Here is a 23,726-nt window from a genome sequence, read left to right as displayed (position 1 = left end):
GTTATCTTTGGCTTTTTACCAGTATCTTTTGCTCAACTATCATGGCAAAGATGGTTTCTGTATCTCATGGCCTCATATCTGTTGGTCCAATTAATAACATGGTGATCAAGACCAAAGCTTATGGGGCAGGGATGGTTACTCCTTATCTATCTAGTATCATATATACACACATATATATCCTCTTTAGAATTCCCAAAAAGAAAATACAATTTGAAGATAAAACTGTATATTAATTAATTAATTAATTAATTATATTAATGAAACAGTTTCAGCATTCACAAAAGTAATAAAATACAGCTGTTTCTCTTGCCCATTTATACCACGTGTAAATAATACCTGGTGGTCTGGAGACATACAGTTCCAATGATATAGGTCATATTTTCAAGTTTAACTGAATTTATCCCTTCTTACCTTATTATCTTTGGAGTACATTATTAATTTTATGGCTGGTTTATATATATATTTCATTTTTTACTTCTATTAGCTCTATCCAATTTTCTCATTTGTTTCTTATTTTCTTTCATTATGTAGGCACCCTTTCATAAAGAGGCACATGCCAGGAAACCATCTCTGGTCTATGCATTGTGGAACACCTTTAAGTTTGTCCTGATTCAAGTTGCTTTATTCAAAGTGTTTGCTGATATTTTGTCCTTCAGTAGCCCACTCATAATGAAGTAAGTTGTAGTCTTGTTTTTTGTTTTTTTTTTTTAATCTCCCCATAGGTAAATGATAAGCAAGTGTTCCACTCTCAAAGTTGTACTAAAAAAGAGTAGGGAAGGTCCTTATTGCAAATTTTATGTAGGATATGGACATTCTGTTAGCTTTGCTATAATACAAATGTGAATGATGGTAATATAGTCAATATTTACTGAAGTCAGCTATGTACTAAACACTGTTCTAAAATCTTTATATTAATTATCTTATTTAATCTTTACAACAATCCTATGAGACAGGAAATATTATTACACTCATTATCACGATGCAGAAAAAGAGGTTCAAGTAATTTGCCTAAGTTCACACAGCTAGAAAATTCCAGAGTTATGATTAAAAGCTAGGAAGTCTGTCTTGAATATATATTTAGAAAATGAAATGGTACATACCCTTACTATTTTTCTTAGCTGTGGCCTTTTGGGAGTTGAACTTTTATCAGCCAGGGTAGTGATATATAAATATAAATAAATATAAATGCATACGTGTGTATATATACACACACATATACATAGAGAGAGACATAATGTTTGAAGAATTTCCTTGATATTTCTTTAATATCTATATGCAAGGGTTTTTTGTGTGTTTTGGGTGACCCTACTGAAAGAGGTCTTTTGGAAGCCTGTATCTGTTTTCTCCTGGACCCATGTATCTTTCCTCTTTGTTGATTTTTTTTTTTTGTATCCTTTCAACATAGTAAGTCATAGTCATTAGTATGACTAGATGCTGACTGTTACAAGTCCTTCTAATGAATCATTTAACTAGGGAGTGGCCTTGGGGATCCCTGACAGCTATCTAGCCAATCCAAAAAGATTGAGTGAGTAATTATCTACATAAGGCTGGAGTTAACAAAAATATTGGCTGGAGTAATAAACTGGGGAACTGTTCCAAATTATACTGGGTATGACAAAATGTTCCAAATTATTTCTGGATGAGACCACCTTAGCGTGGATAAGGAGAAGTAAAGACATCTATAGACAAACAATCCAGCTATTCCAATTTGTGGAGTTAGTGAAGACAGGGAAATCCACCAAAGGACAATGAGAAGGAGTGCTTAGTGCAGAGAGAGGAGAACCAAGAGACCATGGTGTCAGGGAATCTAAGGCAAGAAGGTGTCCCTTTTTTGTCAGAAAATGTGCACCTGTCATTTTTCACGCCAAGGTCTGTTTGGCTCCCTTGTCTATGTCTGTGTTATGGAAATATGAGCCAAATGTCTCCTGGATTAAAACCCCCCACAGACAAGGTAACATAGCTCTTCTTCCCCTGCCTCTGCCTCTCGCCTTTGTATCTCACAGCTATTTTTAAGGAGTTGCCATAGAGTTCTCTCATCTGTGGCCAGAAATCTAGCTCTTAGAAATGTATTGACCAGCATCTTCCTCTCCTGCCCAACAGATCACCATGATCTGTTACTGTAGTATTAGGATTGTCAAAGTTTAGTGGCATAAAACAATGATCATTTTATTATGTTCACACCAAAATCTATGAGGCAAACATGATAACCACTAAGCTACAGAAACAAGGCATGATTTTATGGATCAGAACTTCAGAGAGGGATGGGTTTTCTTTGATCCACCATGATGAGGGCCCTAGCTGATTAGCTCGGCAGGTGATAGCTCTAGAAGTTCAAGTAGAGACGAATGTTTGGGGCCTTGGTTTTGGCTGTCAGCTGGGTTACCTTGGTTCTTTTTTATGTGTGCTGGTGCTGAAATGTCCAAGATGGCTTCTTAGCTTACATATTCATGCCTGGGCTAAGATAGCCAGATATCCATCTCTGTCTATCTGTCTGTCTGTCTGTCTCTCTCTCTCCCCAAGCCTCTCCACATGGTTAGCTTGAGCACAGAAGTCTCAGAGCAGTTGAACTGCTTACATAGCAGCTGGATTTTTTTCAGAGTGAACATGCCAAGAGGTTCAGACAAATCATTTTATGATCTAGGCTTGGAAGCCCCAGAATGTCACTTCTGCCACATTATTTTGGTCAAGCAAGCCCCTAAATCAGCCCAGATCCAAGGGGAGGAGACTTCGAATGGTTAAGTTTGACTTCTGAGTGGAAGGAGTAGCAAGAGATTCCCAGCCATTTTTAGTCATGCTCTGATTCCTAGTTTTCAATGTCTACTGCTCAAAAAACGCATTCTAGAATCTCACTGTGGCCACTTTTTTCTAAAATAGCTACAGGTCGTGGTAATTCAGTGTCTCCAAATATTTGCAGTCTACAGGGTGCTAAATAATTACTAAGTCCTTGTCTATGGGGTAAGGAATGGTCTCCCTAATTTTGTGACACACTTTTGTAACACACTAGCCTGACCAAAATAGTAATGTCAATATTGCATTGAAATCAGTTGGTTGATGTATCTTTCTTCCTGCCTAAACTATGAGCTCCTCATGGTAACGGATTCTATGTTACTCAGTGTCTGTGTCCTTACTGCCTAGCACAGAGCCTGGCACGTAGAACTCAAATACATTTCCTGAATGGAATACTGAATAAATGGGCTTATCCAAAGTCACACTTTTTCAAGAGATTCTCATTCTAGAGTAGCTGAATAGCCTTAATATTTCCACATTGAGGATTAAATGATCAGAAATAATTTTATGGGTTTAACATTAGAATTTAAATAAAAACTTGAAACATAAAGAATTTTATGAGTTTATATGATCATAAACTGAGCCTGGGGGAGCTAATTTTATAAGCTAATTTTGAGATGTATATTTTTCCTTTTGATAAGGGAAATTACTAGAGACTACTATTTTTAAGGATGAGAATACATTGTTGTGTTATCATGACTCATGTGTAGTAATCAAACATATAAAAATAATACTTTCATTAACATACTATTAGAAGAAATGTTTCTTGTTGATTGTTATGCTTACTCTTTCCCATTTTCTATGAATTTTATTATTATATTCATCAAACTAATGAGTATTCATAACCAATATGATGATTTTGGTTTTATGGTCTTCACCATTTCTTGATCACAGATTATTTTTAATATTTCCTGATTTAGGGCGCCTGGGTGGCTCAGATGGTTGGGCGTCTGCCTTCGGCTCAGGTCGCGATCCCGGGGTCCTGGGATCGAGTCCCGCATCGGGCTCCCTGCTCCTTGGGAGCCTGCTTCTCCCTCTGCCTCTCTCTCTCTCTCTGTCTCTCATGAATAAATAAATAAAATCTTAAAAAAAAAATATTTCCTGATTTATATGTGTAGAACCACTAAGGTACCTGTTGATAGTCATTTAGTTGTTTGATTTTATGAGAAAGGAAAAAAGTCCAATTGGTATATATCCACAATAAGAAGAATAGTGCACCTCTTTCAGGAAATTTAATTCATAGACCAAGAAGACATTTAGTAAGTTGCTCTTGTAAAAATAATTTGGTGTCCCAATGGAAAGCATCTGATAGAGATCCACTAAGAGATACAGAATTTCCTGTTATTTCATGTAGGTGGGCTGTGGTATAATTCAATACTGTCATTGAGAATACACAATGCTCTCAGTAATATTCAGTGACTAGAGGTTTTAATAGTAATTTTAGAAACACTGGTATATATTTGACTCCAAAGTACAATTCCAATAAAGTTAATCTCTTGAAGTACTTGGTTTATAAAGCAATTTGGGAAACACAATTGCTTTTAATTTTTTTACCCATAAGTTGTCCAAGCTGCAAATAAAATAGATCAAGGCTTAGACATTAATTTTTTATTTTTTAAAAATGTAAACTTTAAAAACGTAAACTCACATAAAGAATGAGTTTTTAAAGTCAATGTTCTTAAATAGATATGGCCTTACCTAATTACATGTGGCTTCCTTCTGGTTATAATTTTAAGTTAACTCAAAATTGCTGTTTACAATAACAAGCACATTTCTGCATTTCCAGAACTCAGAGTAAAAAAAATGTACATTTCTAAAACATCTAATATTATACTTTTTACCTATAAAATAAATAACAGGAACTACTTCAACCAACCAAGAATTGAGCCTGCAAAATAAATGACATATTAATCTGTAGTATCTGAGAGAATATATCCAAGTTGTTTCCAGCATGATGTAGAGTATATGTAGACTTTTTACATTAGTATTATTATTAGTCACACAGATGCGGTTTAAAAAAAGTTGAGAGCATGTATATAGTATTAACAATGACATAAGGCATTTTAACCAGTGTTTACAGTTGAAGGGCAATAAGCAACCAAGGGAGCTATGATTAGAACTATCCCCATTGTCTAGCTGTACCCCAGCATTGACCATGATCATCATGACCATGCTATCGCCAAACTTAAGAGAAAATAAGGGAAGACAGAGTAGAGAGAAACTGGATATGGATATAAGTAATAAGAAGTGAGATATAATTCAGGCCTTTGAAAAAACTGTGTGCCATTCTGAGAGATTCACTACTTAACGTTCTGTCATGTTTCCCTATATTTAACAAAATGTATGATTATGATAAAAAAGAAGCTTTAAAGGTCTTTGTGTCTCAACTTGTATGATGAAGTTAGACCAGAACAGTTGGTAAGATTACCATATGAAAACTAGAAATTAACCTTGTACTCAGAAGCCTCTGAAAGTAACTGTTGATTCCTTGTACTTTATATAATACTTGAATTAAAAATAAAGGGGGGGGGCGCCTGGGTGGCTCAGTCGTTAAGCGTCTGCCTTCGGCTCAGGTCATGTTCCCAGGGTCCTGGGATCGAGCCCCGCATCATTGGGCTCCGTGCTCCACGGGAAGCCTGCTTCTCCCTCTCTCACTCCCCCTGCTTGTGTTCCTTCTCTCACTGTGTCTCTCTCTGTCAAATAAATAAATAAAATCTTTAAAAAAATAAATAAATAAAAAATAAAGGGGCGGGGGGAAGAAGCCAAATTGGCAAGAAGAGAAAAAGAGCAGGTAAACATGTGAGTGTGTGTAACATTTTGACATTTAACTTTCATAAGCATTTAACTACTTTAGATGTTTAACATTTCTTACCCTTTCTCAATTTCTATATGATGTTTAGGCAAATGATCATTTTCTGTGAACATCGCCCAGATTTTGGATGGAGTGGCTACGGTTATGCTTTGGCACTTTTTGTTGTAGTCTTTTTGCAAACCTTGATCCTTCAGCAATACCAACGTTTTAACATGCTCACTTCAGCAAAAATTAAGACGGCCGTAATTGGACTCATCTACAAAAAGGTAAAAAGTTAAGGAATTCTCAATTTGTAAATGGATTCTTTCCTTGCATACTTTAAAATAGGAGAGTACGTTAAAATGTTCCTAGGGTGCCCTTTGAGTGTACATTTGTTTTGCCTTAAAATAACTGACTCATCAATGTTGGTTGTATTAATTTCTCTATAGTTCTCTCTATAGTCCTTACAGCCCCTGCAACTTCCAGTGAGCCCTAATCCATGAAACTAGATGATGGTTTCTGTCCACTGTGTCACTGAACTCCTCCTCCCAAAGTGAATGGCAATGAATGTTTTCATGGTTGTCTATGTTTATGTATCAATAAAGTTTCTTCTTTTCATGATTATTTTCATTCTGCATGCTACTTTTTTCTTCTTCCTCTGCTGACTCCACTTCGCTTTCTCATGCAACAAAGCCATCTTTCTCTATGTAATCATCTACTTCTCTTTTATTCTAAGCCCTGCCTCTGCACCCACCCACCCTTCAGAACAACCTGGCTGATTCTTATACCTGTGATAACACTGAAGTTCAATTTGTTCTTTCTTGAAAATGGAATTTTAAATACCACTTCTTTACCATCCAGAGCCTTTTATTTACATCATAATTAAAAACAATTGAAGAATTTCTTCCTTCCCGTAGTTATCACCTGAGTTAGTCAATCAAGTGTATTTTGCATTCTTACTCTGTACTCTTCTGTAAATTGTGGGCCCTATAAGATTTGGAATAGAAGCCTATTTACCTATTGTGCCTTTATCATCTGGGAGAGTGACTTTTATACCTTTTTATAAAAGTTGTATGACTGAGTAAATGAATAAATGAGCCACTGCCTTCAAGAAATTGGGGGGGGATTATTAGCATACATAATAAATGTGTGGAACTAAATGCAGGTTTTATAAGAGGTCAGATGAGCAGGAAATCTACAATGATTGTGTGCAGTTAAAGAAGGTTTCAAATAGAAAGAAAGACTTGAGATGGTTTTTGGGAAAGATGTAGAATTTGTATTAGTGGAAGGAAGTATTATAATTTGGGCTGAGCTGTGCATGAAGCGTATAGGCCATTTGGCCATATTGGGCCAAAATGGGGGTATGGAATGGCCTTAGCCCAAATGCAGGGACATACCGCTATGGTCGTGATTCTAGAGGCTGTAAATTCTGAGAAATCCTGGTTTGGATGAACGATATCAATGAGTCTAGGAATCAGTTTAAATGTTAACACTTGTTTTTAATATACAGTCCATATGGAATAGGATTTCATTCAGTTATTAAAGCATTGGAACTTGGGAATAGGATTTGGATGGATTTACAAATATAAAAGAGCGGACTGCAGTAGAAATTAGAACAAGCTGTCAAATAAAAAAAGAAAATCAAGCGTTGTGGGTGAGTCTATTACAAGGGCAGGGAGACCCCGGAGATAATAATGGAAGAGGTAACACTGACTATAGGGATGAAACCATAGATTCCTTAGAGAGATTGTTTAAGAACAAAGAGCACTCTGGATCAAAGGAGTACAGCAATCAAGCCAGCTCAGTAGAGCTGGCTCTATGGATTACCATTTAATGCCAAGTCCATCAAACAAGCAGTAGAAGACATAGCCTGTGTTGTTATAACCTGTATTGATGCACTGAGGTAACATGTGCAAGTGGCACTGATGTAAGGCTGGCCTTTTTTCTTAGTCTCATATCCTACACCTGTTTTCCAGAGAGTCTATCTCTATGGGACTAATTAGGGTAGTTGGATTTCCATTCTCTTTACGGGTTGTAGAATTCTGATTTTTATCATATTTAGAGAACTTCAATATCCAAAATGGCTTTCAGAGTGGCACCAGATGACCCATATTAATCTGACATTGGCTCTACTACATCAGGGACTTGTTAGAGTGGGGTAAACATGGTCTCAGATCCTTTTCTTGGTGAGGAAGGGAGATGTTAGGACTTTCTTGTTCTCTATCCATCCACATGACTGCTGCTAGTTTGGAATAGAAATACCATTTTTAAGGTTTGTGGGAAAAACATGGGCCCCATTCCACTTGATCACTTTAAGAGTTCATGAGTCTCAAAGCTCAGATTTTGTTACCTGTTAGCTCACAGGTGCAGGCCCCATGACAATTCTTGAGGACTAAGAAATGGGATATGCTTCAAAAGCAGTATCAGTTAGTCCTGGGTTTAATATGGGAAGTCTGGGGGCATTCTTCCACCAAACAGTAGAATCTTTGTGATTTTGAAAATGGGTAAAGGTGATCAGAAGGTACAAAACTTCTAGTTAAAAAAATAGATGTCATGAGGATGTATTGTGCCGCATGGCAATTATAGTTAATAATACTGTATTGTGGGGTGCCTGGGTGGCTCAGTCGTTAAGTGTCTGCCTTCAGCTCAGGTCATGATCCCAGAGTCCTGGGATCGAGCCACACATCGGGCTCCCTGCTCAGCGGGAAGCCTGCTTCTCCCTCTCCCACTCCCCCTGCTTGTGTTCCCTCTCTCGCTGTGTCTCTCTCTGTCAAATAAATAACATCTTAAAAAAAAAAGACTGTATTGTGATGGGCACTTGGGTGGCTCAGTTGGTTAAATGTTTGCCTTCAGCTCAGGTCATGATCCAGGGTCCTGGGATCGAGCCCCGCATCGGGCTCCCTGCTCAGCAGGGAGTCTGCTTCTCCCTTTCTCTCTCCCTCTGCCTCTCCTCATGCTTGTGCTTCCTCTCTCTCTCAAATAAATAAAATCTTTAAAAAAAAATACCATATTGTATTTTTGACAGCTGCTAAAAGAGTAGATCTTAAAAGTTCTAATCACAAGAAATAAAACTTTTTTAACTATGTGTAGTGATGGATGTTAACTAGTCTTGTGGTGATCATTTGACAATGTCATTTTGCATTGTATATCATTTTGCAATGTATACAAATACTGAATAATTTTGTTACACACCTGAAACTATATATGTCAATTAAATATATCACAATTTTTAAAAAAGGGGAGAGGTAGGAAAAACAGAAGAGATTTGGAGCATGGGGTGCTGACAAAGAGAACAGGTTTGAGTTAGAGACCAAAGTTGAAGGAGGTATCTGGAAAAAAAAAAAAAAGAAATAAAGTAAAATAAAGCAAAATACAAAAAAAACTTCCTGACTTCTAAAACATTTTTTTTTAAAGATTTTATTTATTTGACAGAGAGAGACACAGCAAGAGAGGGAACACAAGCAGGGAGAATGGGAGAGGGAGAGGGAGAAATAGGCTTCCTGCCGAGCAGGGAACCTGATGCGGGGCTCGATCCCAGGACCCTGGGATCATGACCTGAGCCGAAGGCAGACGCTTAACCATCTGAGCCACCCAGGCGCCCCTAAAACATTTTTTTAACAAACAAAAGTAATATATCCAGGGGCACCTGGGTGGCTCAGTCATTAAGCGTCTGCCTTCGGCTCAGGTCATGATCCCGGGGTCCTGGGATCGAGCCCCGCATTGGGCTCACTGCTCAGTGGGAAGCCTGCTTCTCCCTCTCCTCCCTGCTTGTGCTCTCTGTCATTATCTCTATAGCTCTCTCTGTCAATGTCTCTCAAATAAATAAATAAAATCTTTAAAAAAAATAAAAAAAAATAAAAGTAATATATCCACATTATCCAGTTTGGCACCACTGGTCACATATGACTATTGAGCCCTTGACCTGTGGCTCTTAAGACTAAGGAAGTGAATTTTTAATTTTGATGAAATTTAATAACAACACATAGCTAGTTGCTACCATTGTTGGACAGTAGTGCAGTGTCTAAACTGTCTATATTTGTAGTTTAAAGATTTGTTCTTAACCTTAATTGGGATAATTATAAAATGCAAGAAAATTAATAAAATATAGTACATTTAAAAAAAATAAAAATATGTAAGTGTAGTCAGGAAGAGGAGAAGCAGAATCCAAATCCTGCACTTAGAGTCAGAAAGAGAATCCTGGCATACTTTTTTTGCATACAGAAGAACTGAAGAAGAATGAGTTCTTATAGATGTTATGAGGGTCCATCTTTAGGTCCACCATATCTCTTGAGAAGTGTAGTAACTGCTGGCTTAGAATCACCGGGTGAGGAATTTTTAGGACCCTTCCAGCTCTAAATTATGTGATTTCTATGCCTTATAGCTAGGATGGTCAGGAAAAACGTAATGGTTAATATTGCATAATATTGCATGATTTAAGTCAGAAGGATGAATTGCATGAGGCAAAGACTCTACTGTGGAAATGTATTCTGGGAGGGAGTACACAGATGAATACATGGCTTGCTCAGAAAATGATGAGCAGATTAATTTAGCTAGAGATAGTATTTTTATGAGTAGGATGGTGGGGTGGGGTAGGATGGTAAAATAGAAGGGATTGCAACTCTTTTTTCAAAAACTTGAAAGATACATTGTAAAAACGGACTTTAATTCTAGAGGATATTGGAACTCATTTGAGATCAGGAGAAACTAATGAAAATAGATAGGGTTGGAAGTAAGGAGTACCTTAGAACTATTTCAATAGTTCTGGAAATAAAGATATGAACCAGGACCATGGCAATGAGTCTAGAAAGGAACAAATATATAAGAAGGAGAATGTGAAATTGCAAACAGATTTCATCATCAGATGATAAAGTGAGATATTAGTGAATTGAGTTCAGGGATAATTCAGATATTTCCAGTCAGTAAGAGAGGTTTTTGAGGCTGGAGCCTTAATCTGGTTCATCTTGGTCTTGTTAGAGTATAATTCAATAAAGGAAATCAATGAAGTTTCAGGAAGTGATAAGTCACATAGTTGTGCTGTGTGTGTATGTGTGTGTGTGTGTGTGTGTGTGTGTGTGTGTGTAGACTGGGTAAAGAAAATATTGTAGAAAAGAAATCTCAAAATTGGATGAAATTTAAAAATAACAGAGTTCTGTGAAAGTGATTATGATTAAAATATAATTGTAAATGAAAATTTGTTAATTGTCATTTTGATTGAAGAGTATTTATAAACTCCCAACTTTCTATATGGTTTTAGATTTTACAGTTGATTTTTTTTTCTTTTTACCTCACTCTGGCTTTCTCTCTTTTATCTCTTTAAATACTCTTTACTAGACAATTCTAGAACATGTTGCATCATCCAGTATAATTGTGGTGTCATATTGAAGTATTCTTCCAAATTGTTTCATATAACAAAGAGGCAGTTTAGATTGTATAATTTAGCAATAAGCGGTAACTAAATTCCCCTTCGTGGCTTGTGAATTTTGTCCCTTACAGAAATGTAGAAGTATATTTGGCAGAAAAAAATATTGAAAGAGAATTCAGTGCTCCTGATGTTAAAAATGCCATGCAGAACAAGATCCAGTTATATAGTGCCCTTTAGTCTTTTCCTTAATATTTTGAAAGCTATTAATTTTTAAAGAAAATTTTCTCTTGTATATTGAAGAAAATATGTATAATGCATAAAATAGGAAAGACAAAATGGCAGCCATTCATAATTCTAGATTGCAAAGATAAGCATTGGTATATTTTCCCCTAACATTTATTTTACCTGCATACATATATATTTGTAATACAGTTTTATAATCTATTATTTACTTCATAATATATCATGACCAAACATATTGACAAAATACATTGTTATATGATTTCTTTATGATTCTTTTTTTGTATTTAATCTGTTTGAGGGGAGCGCATGGGTGGCTCAGTCTGTTAAGCACCTGCCTTTGCTCAGGTCATGATCTTGCTCCCTGTTCAGCACGGAATCTGCTTCTCCCTCTGCCCCTCCCCCTGCCCATGCTTATGCTCTTTCTCTCTTTCTCAAATAAATAAATAAAATCTTAAAAAAACAATCTGTTTGATTTTGTTTTTAAGTACATTCTTACATATAAGCATAAATTTAAATAAATACATAGCAGAAACTTCCATATATATATTAAACTCTTTTCCTATTATTGTCATTTTTTTTCCCTATTTTGCTTTCCACCTTGCTTACCATCTTCACTCATTAATATATATGGTTCACTCAATAATATGTATGGTTCACTCAATACATATCAAAGTACCTTTTCCACACATTCTTTATAACCATTGCAACATTGTCTTCTGAAAGTTGGTATGACAGGTAAAGCTACTCCCAACCCCCACCTCTTACCCCACCATTTTAGGATAACCTGTTTTGTTTTGATTTTTCTGTGTTTGGGTGCTTGTAAGTATTTCTTTTTAAGGATAATTTTAACATTATAGAATTTACAGATTTCACCACGGTAAGAGGAGGTATACTGTTTTCTAATTAGACTGCTACTTCCTAACTGCTTTTGGTTTGAAATCTTTCCTTCATTCAGAGAGATTGTCTTCTAATTTTTTCTTTAATTATTTCTTCTCATTCTTTGCTTGTAAAGTAATTGTGTTGTGTGTTGTGTTTTGTGTGTGTGTGTATGTGTGTGTGTTGTGTTATGTTTTATCTGTATATATAATACACATATGTAATAAACACATTTATAATACACATATATAATAAGCACCTATTAACATATCTGTTGCACTCTGTTGCTGTTTTAAGCACTATTATGTGCATAGAAATAGATATACAATCAGCTGTAGATATAATGTGTGTGTGTGTGTGTGTGTGTGTGTGTGTGTACATATAATATAAGGAAACTTAAATTCAGAACAATGAGTAACTTACCCATAGTCAAAGAGTTATGAAACAGAGTAGCTGGCCCTGGAACCCAGGCATTCCACTCTAGAAGTTGTGTTATTCATTACTCTGAATTTATAAAGAAATATAAATGTAAATATATTAATATTTATATTAATATAATATGTTTATGCAATATATACATGTGTATACATTTATGTCTTTTTAGAAAATTTTTTATTATGTTATGTTAGTCACCATACAGTACATCATTAGTTTTTGATGTAGTGATCCATGATTCATTGTTAGCGTATAACACCCCGTGCTCCATGCAATACATGCCCTCCTTAATATCCATCACCGGACTCATCCATCCCCCCACCCCCCTTCCCTCTAAAACCCTCAGTTTGTTTCTCGAAGTCCATAGTCTCTCATGGTTCGTCTCCTCCTCCGATTTCCCCCCCTTCATTTTTCCCTTCCTTCTCCTAATGTCCTCCATGCTCTTCCTTATGTTCCACAAATAAGTAAAACCATATGATAATTGACTTTCTCTGCTTGACTTATTTCACTTAGCATAATCTCCTCCAGTCCCATCCATGTTGGTGTAAAAGTTGGGTATTCATCCTTTCTGATGGCTGAGTAATATTCTATTGTATATATGGACCACATCTTCTTTATACATTCATCTGTTGAAGGGCATCTCGGCTCCTTCCACAGTTTGGCTATTGTGGACATTGCTGCTATGAACGTTGGGGTGTATATGGCCCTTCTTTTCACTACATCTGTATCTTTGGGGTAAATACCCAGTAATGCAATTGCTGGGTCATAGGGTAGCACTATTTTTAATTTTTTGAGGCACCTCCACACTGTTTTCCAAAGTGGCTATACCAACTTGCATTCCCACCAACAGTGTAAGAGGGTTCCCCTTTCTCCATAACCTCTCCAACATTTGTTGTTTCTTGCCTTGTCAATTTAACCATTTTAACTGCTGTAAAGTGGTATCTCAATGTGGTTTTGATTTGAATTTCCCTGATCACTAATGATGTTGAACATTTTTTCATGTGTCTGTTAGCCATTTGTATGTCTTCTTTGGAGAAGTGTCTGTTTATGTCTTCTGCCCATTTTTTGACTTGATTATTTGTTTTTTGGGTGTTGGAATTTGAGAAGTTCTTTATAGATCAGCAGGAAGAAATTGACAACCTGAATATATATTTATATCTTGTGTGTGTGTGTGTGTGTGTGTGTGTGTGTGTTTGTGTGATTTCCTGAAATTTCTCCATGCTTTAAGTCTTTTTTAAAAAGTTATTTCATTTTGGGCACCTGGGTGGCTCAGTCGTTAAGCGTCTGCCTTCAGCTCAGGTCATGATCCCAGGGTCCTGGGATCGAGTCCCGCATTGGGCTCCCCGCTCAGCGGGAAGCCTGCTTCTCCCTCTCCCACTCCCCCTGCTTGTGTTGCCTCTCTCGCTGTCTCTCTCTCTCTGTTGAATAATAAATAAAATCTTAAAAAAAAAAGTCATTTCATTTTAAAAATATGTTTTCTCGGGGCCCCTGGGTGGCTCAGATGGTTAAGCGTCTGCCTTCAGCTCAGGTCATGATCTCAGGGTCCTGCGATCGAGTCCCACTCCCTCTTCCTGCCACTCCCCCTGCTTGTACTCTCCCTCTCTCTCTCTCTGGCAAATAAATAAAATCTCTTTGAAAATATGTTTTCTCTAATTTCTGGGAAAAGTTTTTGAACATATCTACTCATAGTTTAAGAATTCCATTTGTTCTAATATCCATTTGGATTTTTGGTGCCTCCATTACATTTTTAAAAATTTGACAGTTGTGCTTTCAATTTGAAGTAATTTTTCTATTCTTACTCATTTTTAATGGATATCATGTTCTTTCACTATAAAGATTACAAAGAGATATTCATATATTTTTCATGTTTCTTGTGATATGTTTTTTCCAATAGGAGGTCATTCATTTGATTCCTTGGCTAATTTAGCTACTTTGAACTCTTCAATCTGCTAGTATTTTCATAAATACTAAATACTATTTATCTTTTCCTTCTAGAAGTATGAGAGGAAATATATTTGTTTATAATTATAAGTTGCTGGTGGATTCTATTAGAGATCAATGGACCTCTCTGAAGAAATATTAGAGACTTAATGAAATGAGAGTTCCTGTGCTTGGATTTCCATTGTTTCACTTGGCTGCATTAGGTGGTCAGTAACATATCAGGAGGAGATTAAAGAGCTACCTTTGGAGGAGACATGGCTAAAGCTTCATTGTCATAGTGACTAGTATTTTTTCCTTTTTTTCTCTCTTGTGGCAGTAGTGGTCATTCTGTTTTATCATCAACACAACTGTCCCCCCTTACTAGTCAGTAACAGAAATGTTTCCAATTTACTGCATAGAAATTTAAATGAGGATTGAACACTGCAGTAGCCATAGAGCTTGGGGGATCCTGGCACCTTGTGAACCTCCTAGTGCTGAGCAGTCCCTCCGGTGGGCCCCGTGGCCTCCCCCTTTGCATGAAGCCCTCCTGCTTTAAGCTTCGGAATGTTAGAAGAGGGCCACTGAAGCTCCTGACTACTTATTTTCCACATGAGCCTTTTATTGGGGGGTGGGGGTGGGACTTTGTATTATCCATTTATTGAAAAAACATTTACTCTTGCTAGTTCCACCTCTCTATCCTGTCTCTTTATTTGTTTTGTTTTGTTTTGTTTTTAAGATTGTATTTATTTATTTGACAGAGAGAGAGAGAGAGAGAGAGAGCACAAGTAGGCAGAGTGGCAGGCAGATGGAGAGGGAGAAATAGGCTCTCCGCTGAGCAGGGAGCCAGATGTGGGGCTCGATCCCAAGACCCCAGGATCATGACCTGAGCTGAAGGCAGCCGCTTAACGGACTGAGCCACCCAGGCACCCCATCTATCCTGTCTCTTTAAATCAGTGTAGTGGAAATTCCTTAAAATTCTTGGCATATGAACGGACTTTTGCCTGGCTTCCAATACACATACCAATTCTCCACTCCTTTGACAATTTATTTATGCATTTCACTGGGAATTTTAAATGGGTGGAGAATTTAATAAATGAATTTCTGAGATCAACCTTAGTAAGAGTTACCAATAATTAAGCTTCGGAATATTGAATTCAATATACAAATATTAAAATAATTATGCACAGAAAGTGAGAATTGGGCTTTGGAAGAAAAGATATATTTCCATCTGCTCCAAGAAGCCTTTCCAGTATTTTTATCTCTCTAAATTCCCATGGCCCTTCTTAACTATTTTTATGCTTACAATCATCCTGTGTGGGAGGTATATGTGGGTGGGTGGGGGGGTGGACTCCACAACCAAATTATAACTTCTTGAGAATTGGGACAATGTCATTTTTAAATTTTCTAGTTTCAAGCATAGTACATAGCATCGGTATTCATTAGATATTTATTGAATCATTTATGTACTTTGTATTGATAAAATTTAGATGGTTTAGCATTATAGGGGTGCCAACGAATAGAGGGAATCCTCAATGCTAGAAATCTAGAGTAGATATTTTTGTGTGTGTGAGTTCTGTGCCCAATGTGGGGCTTGAATTCATGACCTGGAGATCAAGAATCACATCCTCTCCTGACTGAGCCAGCTAGGTGCCCCTAGAATAGATTTCTTTTTGCAATTTTGTAATCGACAACTTGTAGAGGGTTTTTGGTGAATATATTTGCTTGGGAATACAAATGTTACTCTCTACCAATATGCAGTGAAGTTTAAAACTATATGTTTTGATCAGTAATTGTATTTTTCTTCATCTAAAAACATTTTTAAAAGTTTCAGTATTTTATAATCCTAACACATAAAGAATCTTGTAGATGTTCCTAAATATGTATTGAAAATTGATATTAAAAGTTACCATTGTTTGACGATAAAGATGCCCCGTGATCTACAGAACTCTTTAAATATTTTGCCTCTCTTTTTTCAGGCCCTACTTGTATCTAATGTTTCTCGAAAGAGGTTTTCAACTGGGGAAGTTATTAACTTGATGTCAGCGGATGCCCAGCAGCTCATGGACTTGACAGCAAACCTCAATCTCCTCTGGTCAGCCCCTTTTCAGATCCTGATGGCCATATCACTTCTTTGGCAAGAGCTGGGTCCAGCTGTGTTAGCAGGGGTAGCAGTCCTTGTGTTTGTTATACCGATAAATGCCTTAGTTGCAACTAGAGTAAAAAAGCTAAAGGTAAGAAAAAGACTGCCTCATGTTACATATGTCAAACAGAAGCTGAATTTTCTGACTGGAGTTGACAATAACCATCTAGTTAATTCTGTACATGTGGAAATAATCCAGATTTATCATTCATTCATTCATTCAACCAGTATTGATTGGACATCTGTTCTGTGTCAAAGTACAGCAATGAGGAGAACTGATAAGTTCCAGCTTTCATTAGAGGAGACAGGCATTAAGAAATAAATAAAGAACATAATGCCTGGTGTTAATTTGTATACAAAGAAATATAACTTAGGCTAGGGTGATAGAGTAACAATGAGCGCCATTTCACATACAGGGACAGTAAAGTCCTCAGGAAAGAAACAATACATCAGCAGGGTAAGGGAGGAAATCCATGTGGATGTCTGAGAAAAAGAGTTACTAAGCAGAAGAAACAGTGTGCACACAGCCTGGAGGTAAGGGTATACTCATTTTGTCTGAAGAATGGGCTACATTGAGCGAGATGTGACTGCATATAGTAAGTAGATAGTTAAGTGCTTAACTGAATTCATTTAAATATTCTTCCTTTACATTCAGTCATTCATCTTACTATCAATACGTTTTTTGACATCTGACATGTACCAGACAGTGTGCACTATGCCGTACTGTAGGAATGGAGAGACGGGACACAGTTCATTGCACTGAAAAGCCACGTGCGCTGTCAAGGGGGAGACAAATGATTTCACGTGTTAAAGTAACCACACAGGTGCAGATGTATTGCTTATGACACTTACTTTATTATTTTAAACGGATCAAAGATTAATAATATCTATGTATGCAATAATATCTATGTATGGACATGGAAATATGTCGATCATATGTTAGGGGAAAAAAGAAAGAAACATGTATGTATGTACATGTGTATATTATGCATATATGTACATAAATATCCTTAATCCAGTTTTGAAAATGTGAATATACCAATGCACGTGGGTGTGATAGAGAGGCATAAATGAAGTTATGTAGATATAGATATAAATGGACTTGTATAAGCATAGAAATAATCTAGAGATAAAGCACCAGTCTTTTAAGAATTGTTACCTATAAGGGCGCCTGGGTGGCTCGGTCAGTTAGGTCGTCAGCTCCTGATCTCAGCTCAGACCTGGATCTCAGGGTCGTGAGTTCAACCCCACACTCAGCGTGGAGCCTACATTTAAGAAAAAAAAAAAAAAAGATTACCTGTAAAGTAGAATTAGATGGAAAGAGGGAAGATTTTTCACTTATTACTTTAATACATTTTTTTTTAAAGATTTTATTTATTAATTTGACACAGAGAGACACAGCGAGAGAGGGAACACAAGCAGGGGGAGCAGGAGAGGGAGAAGCGGGCTTCCCGCGGAGCAGGGAGCCCGATGTGGGGCTCGATCCCAGGACCCTGGGATCATGACCTAAGCTGAAGGCAGACGCTTAATGACTGAGCCACCCAGGTGCCCCTACTTTAGTACATTTAAGTGATGAAGGTTTAGGCCTTCTTTTATATTTTCTGAATTTTTAAAATTCAAATTACCAAATAATTACCAAAATAATCACCAATTACCAAAAAGATGACTAGTCTTTAAAGGTGAGACTAGAATATACCATATAACTATGAAATAATTATGAATTATTAACACACTAGTATTTAGAATAACAAGCTTGTTTATAATTTTAATAAATACTTTTAAACTAGCTTTTTAAAAAATTCTGTATTTTAAGTAATTTAAATTCAAATATTTAGGAATGGAAATAGATTTGGGGACCTTAATATAGGGCCCTAAAACTTTCAAAGAGACTGCAATATTATGGACAAATATGCTAAGCAGAAAATATGCCTTTAATCGCACAAACAGTATTATGAATGTTAACTTGTTTTTTTTTTGAATGTTAACTTGTAAATGTGTCCTTTGTTAGATATACAAATATTGTACTTATTATTATTTAAATCATAATTATGACTATTTTTGGAAGAAATCCTTAAGAAGCAATACCCAAGCAATGATAAGTATAAAATAATATAAATGTTAAATATTTGAATAAATATACAGTAATTACATAAGATTTGCCAAAAAAGTCAGTATTTGAAAATATACATTTTAATCACAAGTATTAACACTCAGGATAGTGTACTTCAATATACAAACGTTTATTTTTATTCCTGTGATACTTCTCTTATAATATATATGTATTATATATGTAAATAATTGATAGAGTTTGGGGAATTTTACTCCATCTTCTATTAAAATGGGGTAAAATGGAGAGAATAGGCTGTATTTTGAAAAATAGCTGTGGCCGTGTAAGTTAAATTATTAACAACCTTTGTCAAATATGCCTTCATTTTTTTCCCCTTAAATAGAAAAGCCAAACGAAGAACAAAGATAAACAGATAAAACTACTCAATGAAATCTTACATGGAATTAAGGTAATATACAAAGAATATGACTTTAATTTCACTGTTTAGAATATAGTCATGTTAGTCAATAAGTAAATTTTTATCATTCTTAATATCAAAGTAATTATATAGGTGTATATAACATTCTTGGCAGAGTATTTCAGATGTCAGATGTATAGGAATGCTTCTTGCTAAAAGAGTATTTAAATAAAACCAATAAAGTGCAGGTGTTTTCTCTTTGTTTCTCACCCAACAACTGAACACAAATATCCCAAAAGACACAAAATGTGACTCGTTTGAAGGGATTGGGTAGAAGAGATGGAATGAAGTAGGCAAGAATGGCCCTAACATCATCTTCAGTGTGAAGGCAAATTTATATGGGGGAATGATGACATGTCATTCTGGTTCTTTTATGTGGAATAGAAATGGTCATACAAATGTGATTCTGCAAAAGGTATGTTATAAATTATGTGTTCCATAGGAAAGCTACACCCCATGCCATTAATATTTTCTCTATGATAAAAGAGTGAAACCAACCTCATGAACTTTTAGATAGATGATAGATAGAAATTCAAAACCTGGATTATGCTTTATCAGATTTTTCTAAAGGGCAAAATTTACAAAGCCCACATGGAATTTCCTTCTGGAATTGATAATTGCATAAGAAATTTCCTCTGTCTGGTGCATCTATCACTGTAAACATAGGTTATGCCCATTATATGTACACATTGATTCACTGTAGAAATCAATAAAAATTATGCTGTATTGTGCTGTGTAGAACTTTCACAACATTGAAAATTACTAAAGTGAAAGACATTGTTAGATAAAAGATACCCTGAAAGGAGACTGATACTCATTTATTTATCTAAAATTAAGAATAGCCTTAAGTAGCTCTGAAATTTAACTCAGATTAAATTATTGAATAACTGAGATGATGTAATAAGGTCATATACTCCCAAAGTAATGTGATCCAAATGCATCTTGTACCTCTCAGTGGGTTTAATTGATAACCCCTGTATTCATAAAAAGGACAGGGATGTATGTTTATAGGTTTTAAATATTGATACTCTTAAAAGGAAATTTATACTATTAGTAGGACTAGGACAGTATAGATAAAATAAAGAACATCTCCTAAAGATATGAGCAAAGTCTAAAATTTGAAATAGCAGTCCCAGCAGTGAATACACTAGAATACTGGTAGAGGACCAAGTATAGGCAAGTTGAAAGTATAACATAGTTTAAAGGTGTGGAGGGTCAGCATCCCAGGGGTAAGGGTAACAGATACCATGGCCTCTCTCTGATAATGATAATAGCTACCAATTAGTGAACATTTTCTATGGATCACACACTGTACTTATCACTTTATATCTGTTTCCTCATATAATTCTTATGAACCCCAAGAAAATAATTTCTCATTCTCATTATGCGAACAAGGAAACAAAGTGTGCAATTACGGGTCATGTGTAAGTTCACAGAACCAGTGGGAGATTTTTTAGGGTTCTCCAGAGAAACCGAACCAAGAGGATGTGTGTGAATATATATATATATCCCAATTTACAATCTCAAAAACACCAGTCACCTTTCCGAAAATGGCTTCTAGTCCCATGCCATCAGTTTCCAAGAAATTGGGAGTCCAGGGAGAGGGGCATAGCTATTAAGAAATGGGGAGTGGATTGAAGTGAGAGTTGGACCAGCAGGAAAAGTACCAAGATTAAGCTAAACAGAAACTGCTATGGAGTTCATGCCAAGAGCTGGGATGTTGCCAAAGTCTGACTCAAGAATAAGCTATTGGTGGGTAAGAAGGACATAAGGCTCGAGAGAGATGGTGATCTTCCTCTCCCAGCCACCTACCCCACCCCCCGCAAAAAAAAAAGCCCACAATTCAAGGAAACATTTTGACTCAGCTGAAAATAGGAGCACTTTATGAGTTCACCATATTTTTTTTTAACTTTCACAATTGTGTGTGGGGGTATGCTGTGTATATTTGCATGTATGCATGTTTTTATTTTTTCTTTGATTATGATTATCAAATAGTTATTGTCTGATTCCTTTACAGATCCTCAAACTTTATACATGGGAACCCTCCTATAAAAAGAAGATTATTGAAATTCGAGAGCAGGAATTGGAGGTTCAAAAATCAGCTGGGTATCTTGCTGTATTTTCTATGCTGACATTAACTTGCATTCCATTCTTGGTGAGTGCATATAATATTTCCTGTTTTGATTTTCAAATTTGATTTGCAGATTCACCTCCAAATTACTTGGAATTGCAGTGTCCAAAGTGAAATCTATATCTGAAATAAAATTTTCAAGAAATGCAGTCATTGACTTATGTAGATTAGGGAATGGAAGTTTTAAAGAAGGGGAAAATATGTGCATTCTCATTGGTCTGTATTTTTTACACATAATAAAATTTTACTTCTTTGTAAATTTCTCACAGAACAAACATGTGCTAGTCTATTCTTAAACAATATAACCTGCATTTCAGAGGTTCATTTCAGCTCTAGAATGTCTTGATTTGTGTGATTAATCCCTTTTAATTAAGCAAGACCCAACACACACCATATAGAGTTGGGAAGAGAATTAACATTCATTGAGTGTTTCTCCTGCATGCCAGATAAGTTATAGAGATTGCCTTATTTCATTCTTGCAATAATAAGGCCTTTGCTTTTTTCATTTTACAAATAGGGAATGGAAGTCCATTCTAGTTTGGGAAACATCCTCAGAGTTATAGAATTAGTATTTGGAGGCAAATTGATAGGAACTGAGGGCATTCTCCATCATTACCGTGTACACATTAGGAGCACCATGCTATTTAAACTAGAGTATAAATTGCCTTGAGGTATGAAACAATGAGTGAAAGCAAAAGGATAACGAAACCACATAGAACTGAAGCATCAGTTTTTTGTTTTTTTGGTTTTTTAAAGATTTTATTTATTTTCTGACAGAGAGAGATAGCGAAAGAGGGAACACAAGAAGGGGGAGTGGGAGAGGGAGAAGCGGGCTTCCTGCGGAGCAGGGAGTCCAATGTGGGGCTCGATCCCAGGACCCTGGGATCATGACCTGACCCGAAGGTAGACACTTAACAACTGAGCCAGCCAGGTGCCCCTGAAGCATCAGTTTTAATCAAAGTTACCATTCCTGGTGGTCATAGAGTCAGGAGAAATTCCATATGTCTCTTTTATTGGTAATTTAAAATATTGTTATTTTTTATTTAAACAAATATGTGGGGATTATGAAAATAAAAGCAATATTTACATTTGGAATTCTTTGGTAAAAATGTCCAAGAAGCATTTGCTTAAGGTAAGTCCTAGGTACATGATACTCAGTACATTCTCATGCATACATGAACTTTTCTGCCATTTCTAAATGCAAGTTACAGGAGTAAATATAAATGTTATGAGCCATAATTTATTCATACTTTCTTCAGTTAATTTTATGACTCACAGAAAGTATAATCATTACATATGAATCAGAATGTATACACATACCATTGGAAAATAAATTTACATAATAAACCATTTTGAAAAAAGATCAATTAGTATACATTTTATTTTATTTTACTTTTTAAATTTATTTGTCAGAGAGAGAGAGAGCACAAGCAGGGCAAGCGGAAGGCAGAGGGAGAAGCAGACTCCCCGCTGAGCGAGGAGCCTGATGCAGGACCTGATCCCAGGACCCCGGGATCATGACCTGAGCCGAAGGCAGATGCCCAACCAACTGAGCCACTGAGGCATCCCAGTTAGCATACATTTTAAATGGGAGTAATAACTCTAGTAAGAACACAGTGTCTTACAGAAGGGAGCTGGACCGCATGGTCTCAAGGATGCCATGGTCTAAGATACACAATTGTATGATCTGTATATCTTAGTGAACTGAACATTTATTTTCTATTCTTCAGCAATCGTACTGAATAGTACTGAATTTTGGTAAACAACAATAAAAAAGGTTTTAAATTTTTCCCCTAATTTTTGGAACCTTAACTCTTCCTGTCATTAGCACTGAGTAATTGAAGGAAGGAACATGTCTCTATTTTTCAGGTGTCCCTGGCGACATTTGGCATCTATTTCTTATTGGATGAAGGAAACATTTTAACAGCCACCAAAGTGTTCACATCTATGTCTTTGTTTAATATTTTGAGGCTTCCTTTATTTGATTTACCAATGGTAATCTCAGCTGTGGTCCAGGTACATCCAAAATATGTTTAAACTAAGAATCATTCATCTACTGGAGTCTATGGTTTTGCACATTTTCTTTCTTTCTTTTCTTCATTATTTATTTCTCTTTCTGTGGTTGTTTTACACTGCTTTCAAAATTACTCTCCCTGAATTAATAAGTAATAGAAAACATTAAAGAATGGAAGGAATCATGTCTTCTTTGCCTATGCTTTTCTTCTATCAAAATGACTTTTAAGTATTTTAATACAAGATTTTGTTTTCTTTGCTAAGTGTTAGTTTCTTTTATTTAGCTTTTTAAAAGCTGGGGTCAGACGCTATGCCATTAAAAGGCTCATTTTCTGTTTTCAATTGAAAAATTTTTAGCGAGGTGCTTTCCATGGAACTGGAAAGGAATGTTCTCCCAGGGTTCAGCAACATTTCATCTGCACTGAGTGAATAAAGCAGGGAGACAAGTGCGTTGCTAGTCTCAGTCTGTCAACAAACCATGTATGAGGTATTTGGTTCAGCCT

The 23,726-nt window shown here is 36.1% G+C and overlaps 1 protein-coding gene across 2 annotated transcripts in view; it reads left to right on the top strand.

Moving 5' to 3' along the window:
• The window catches only part of LOC112834055 (ATP-binding cassette sub-family C member 2-like), an 89,586-nt gene that overhangs the window by 13,576 nt on the left and 52,284 nt on the right, over positions 1–23,726 (top strand). Inside the window, exons 4-9 of one of the 2 annotated variants that reach the window (XM_025885516.2) lie at positions 532–674; positions 5,688–5,865; positions 16,391–16,645; positions 19,005–19,070; positions 21,097–21,234; positions 23,080–23,226. In XM_025885516.2, the coding sequence (XP_025741301.2) occupies positions 532–674; positions 5,688–5,865; positions 16,391–16,645; positions 19,005–19,070; positions 21,097–21,234; positions 23,080–23,226 (927 nt within the window). The remainder of the gene's footprint in view (positions 1–531; positions 675–5,687; positions 5,866–16,390; positions 16,646–19,004; positions 19,071–21,096; positions 21,235–23,079; positions 23,227–23,726) is intronic. The other variant, XM_073891889.1, reaches the window with a different exon arrangement.

The sequence above is a fragment of the Callorhinus ursinus genome, unplaced genomic scaffold (assembly GCF_003265705.2).
Source record: "Callorhinus ursinus isolate GAN/ISIS: 27379988/994484 unplaced genomic scaffold, GSC_fseal_2.0 scaffold1, whole genome shotgun sequence".
Classification (NCBI taxonomy): Eukaryota; Metazoa; Chordata; class Mammalia; order Carnivora; family Otariidae; genus Callorhinus; species Callorhinus ursinus.
This window is presented reverse-complemented; position numbering and strand designations above follow the sequence as displayed.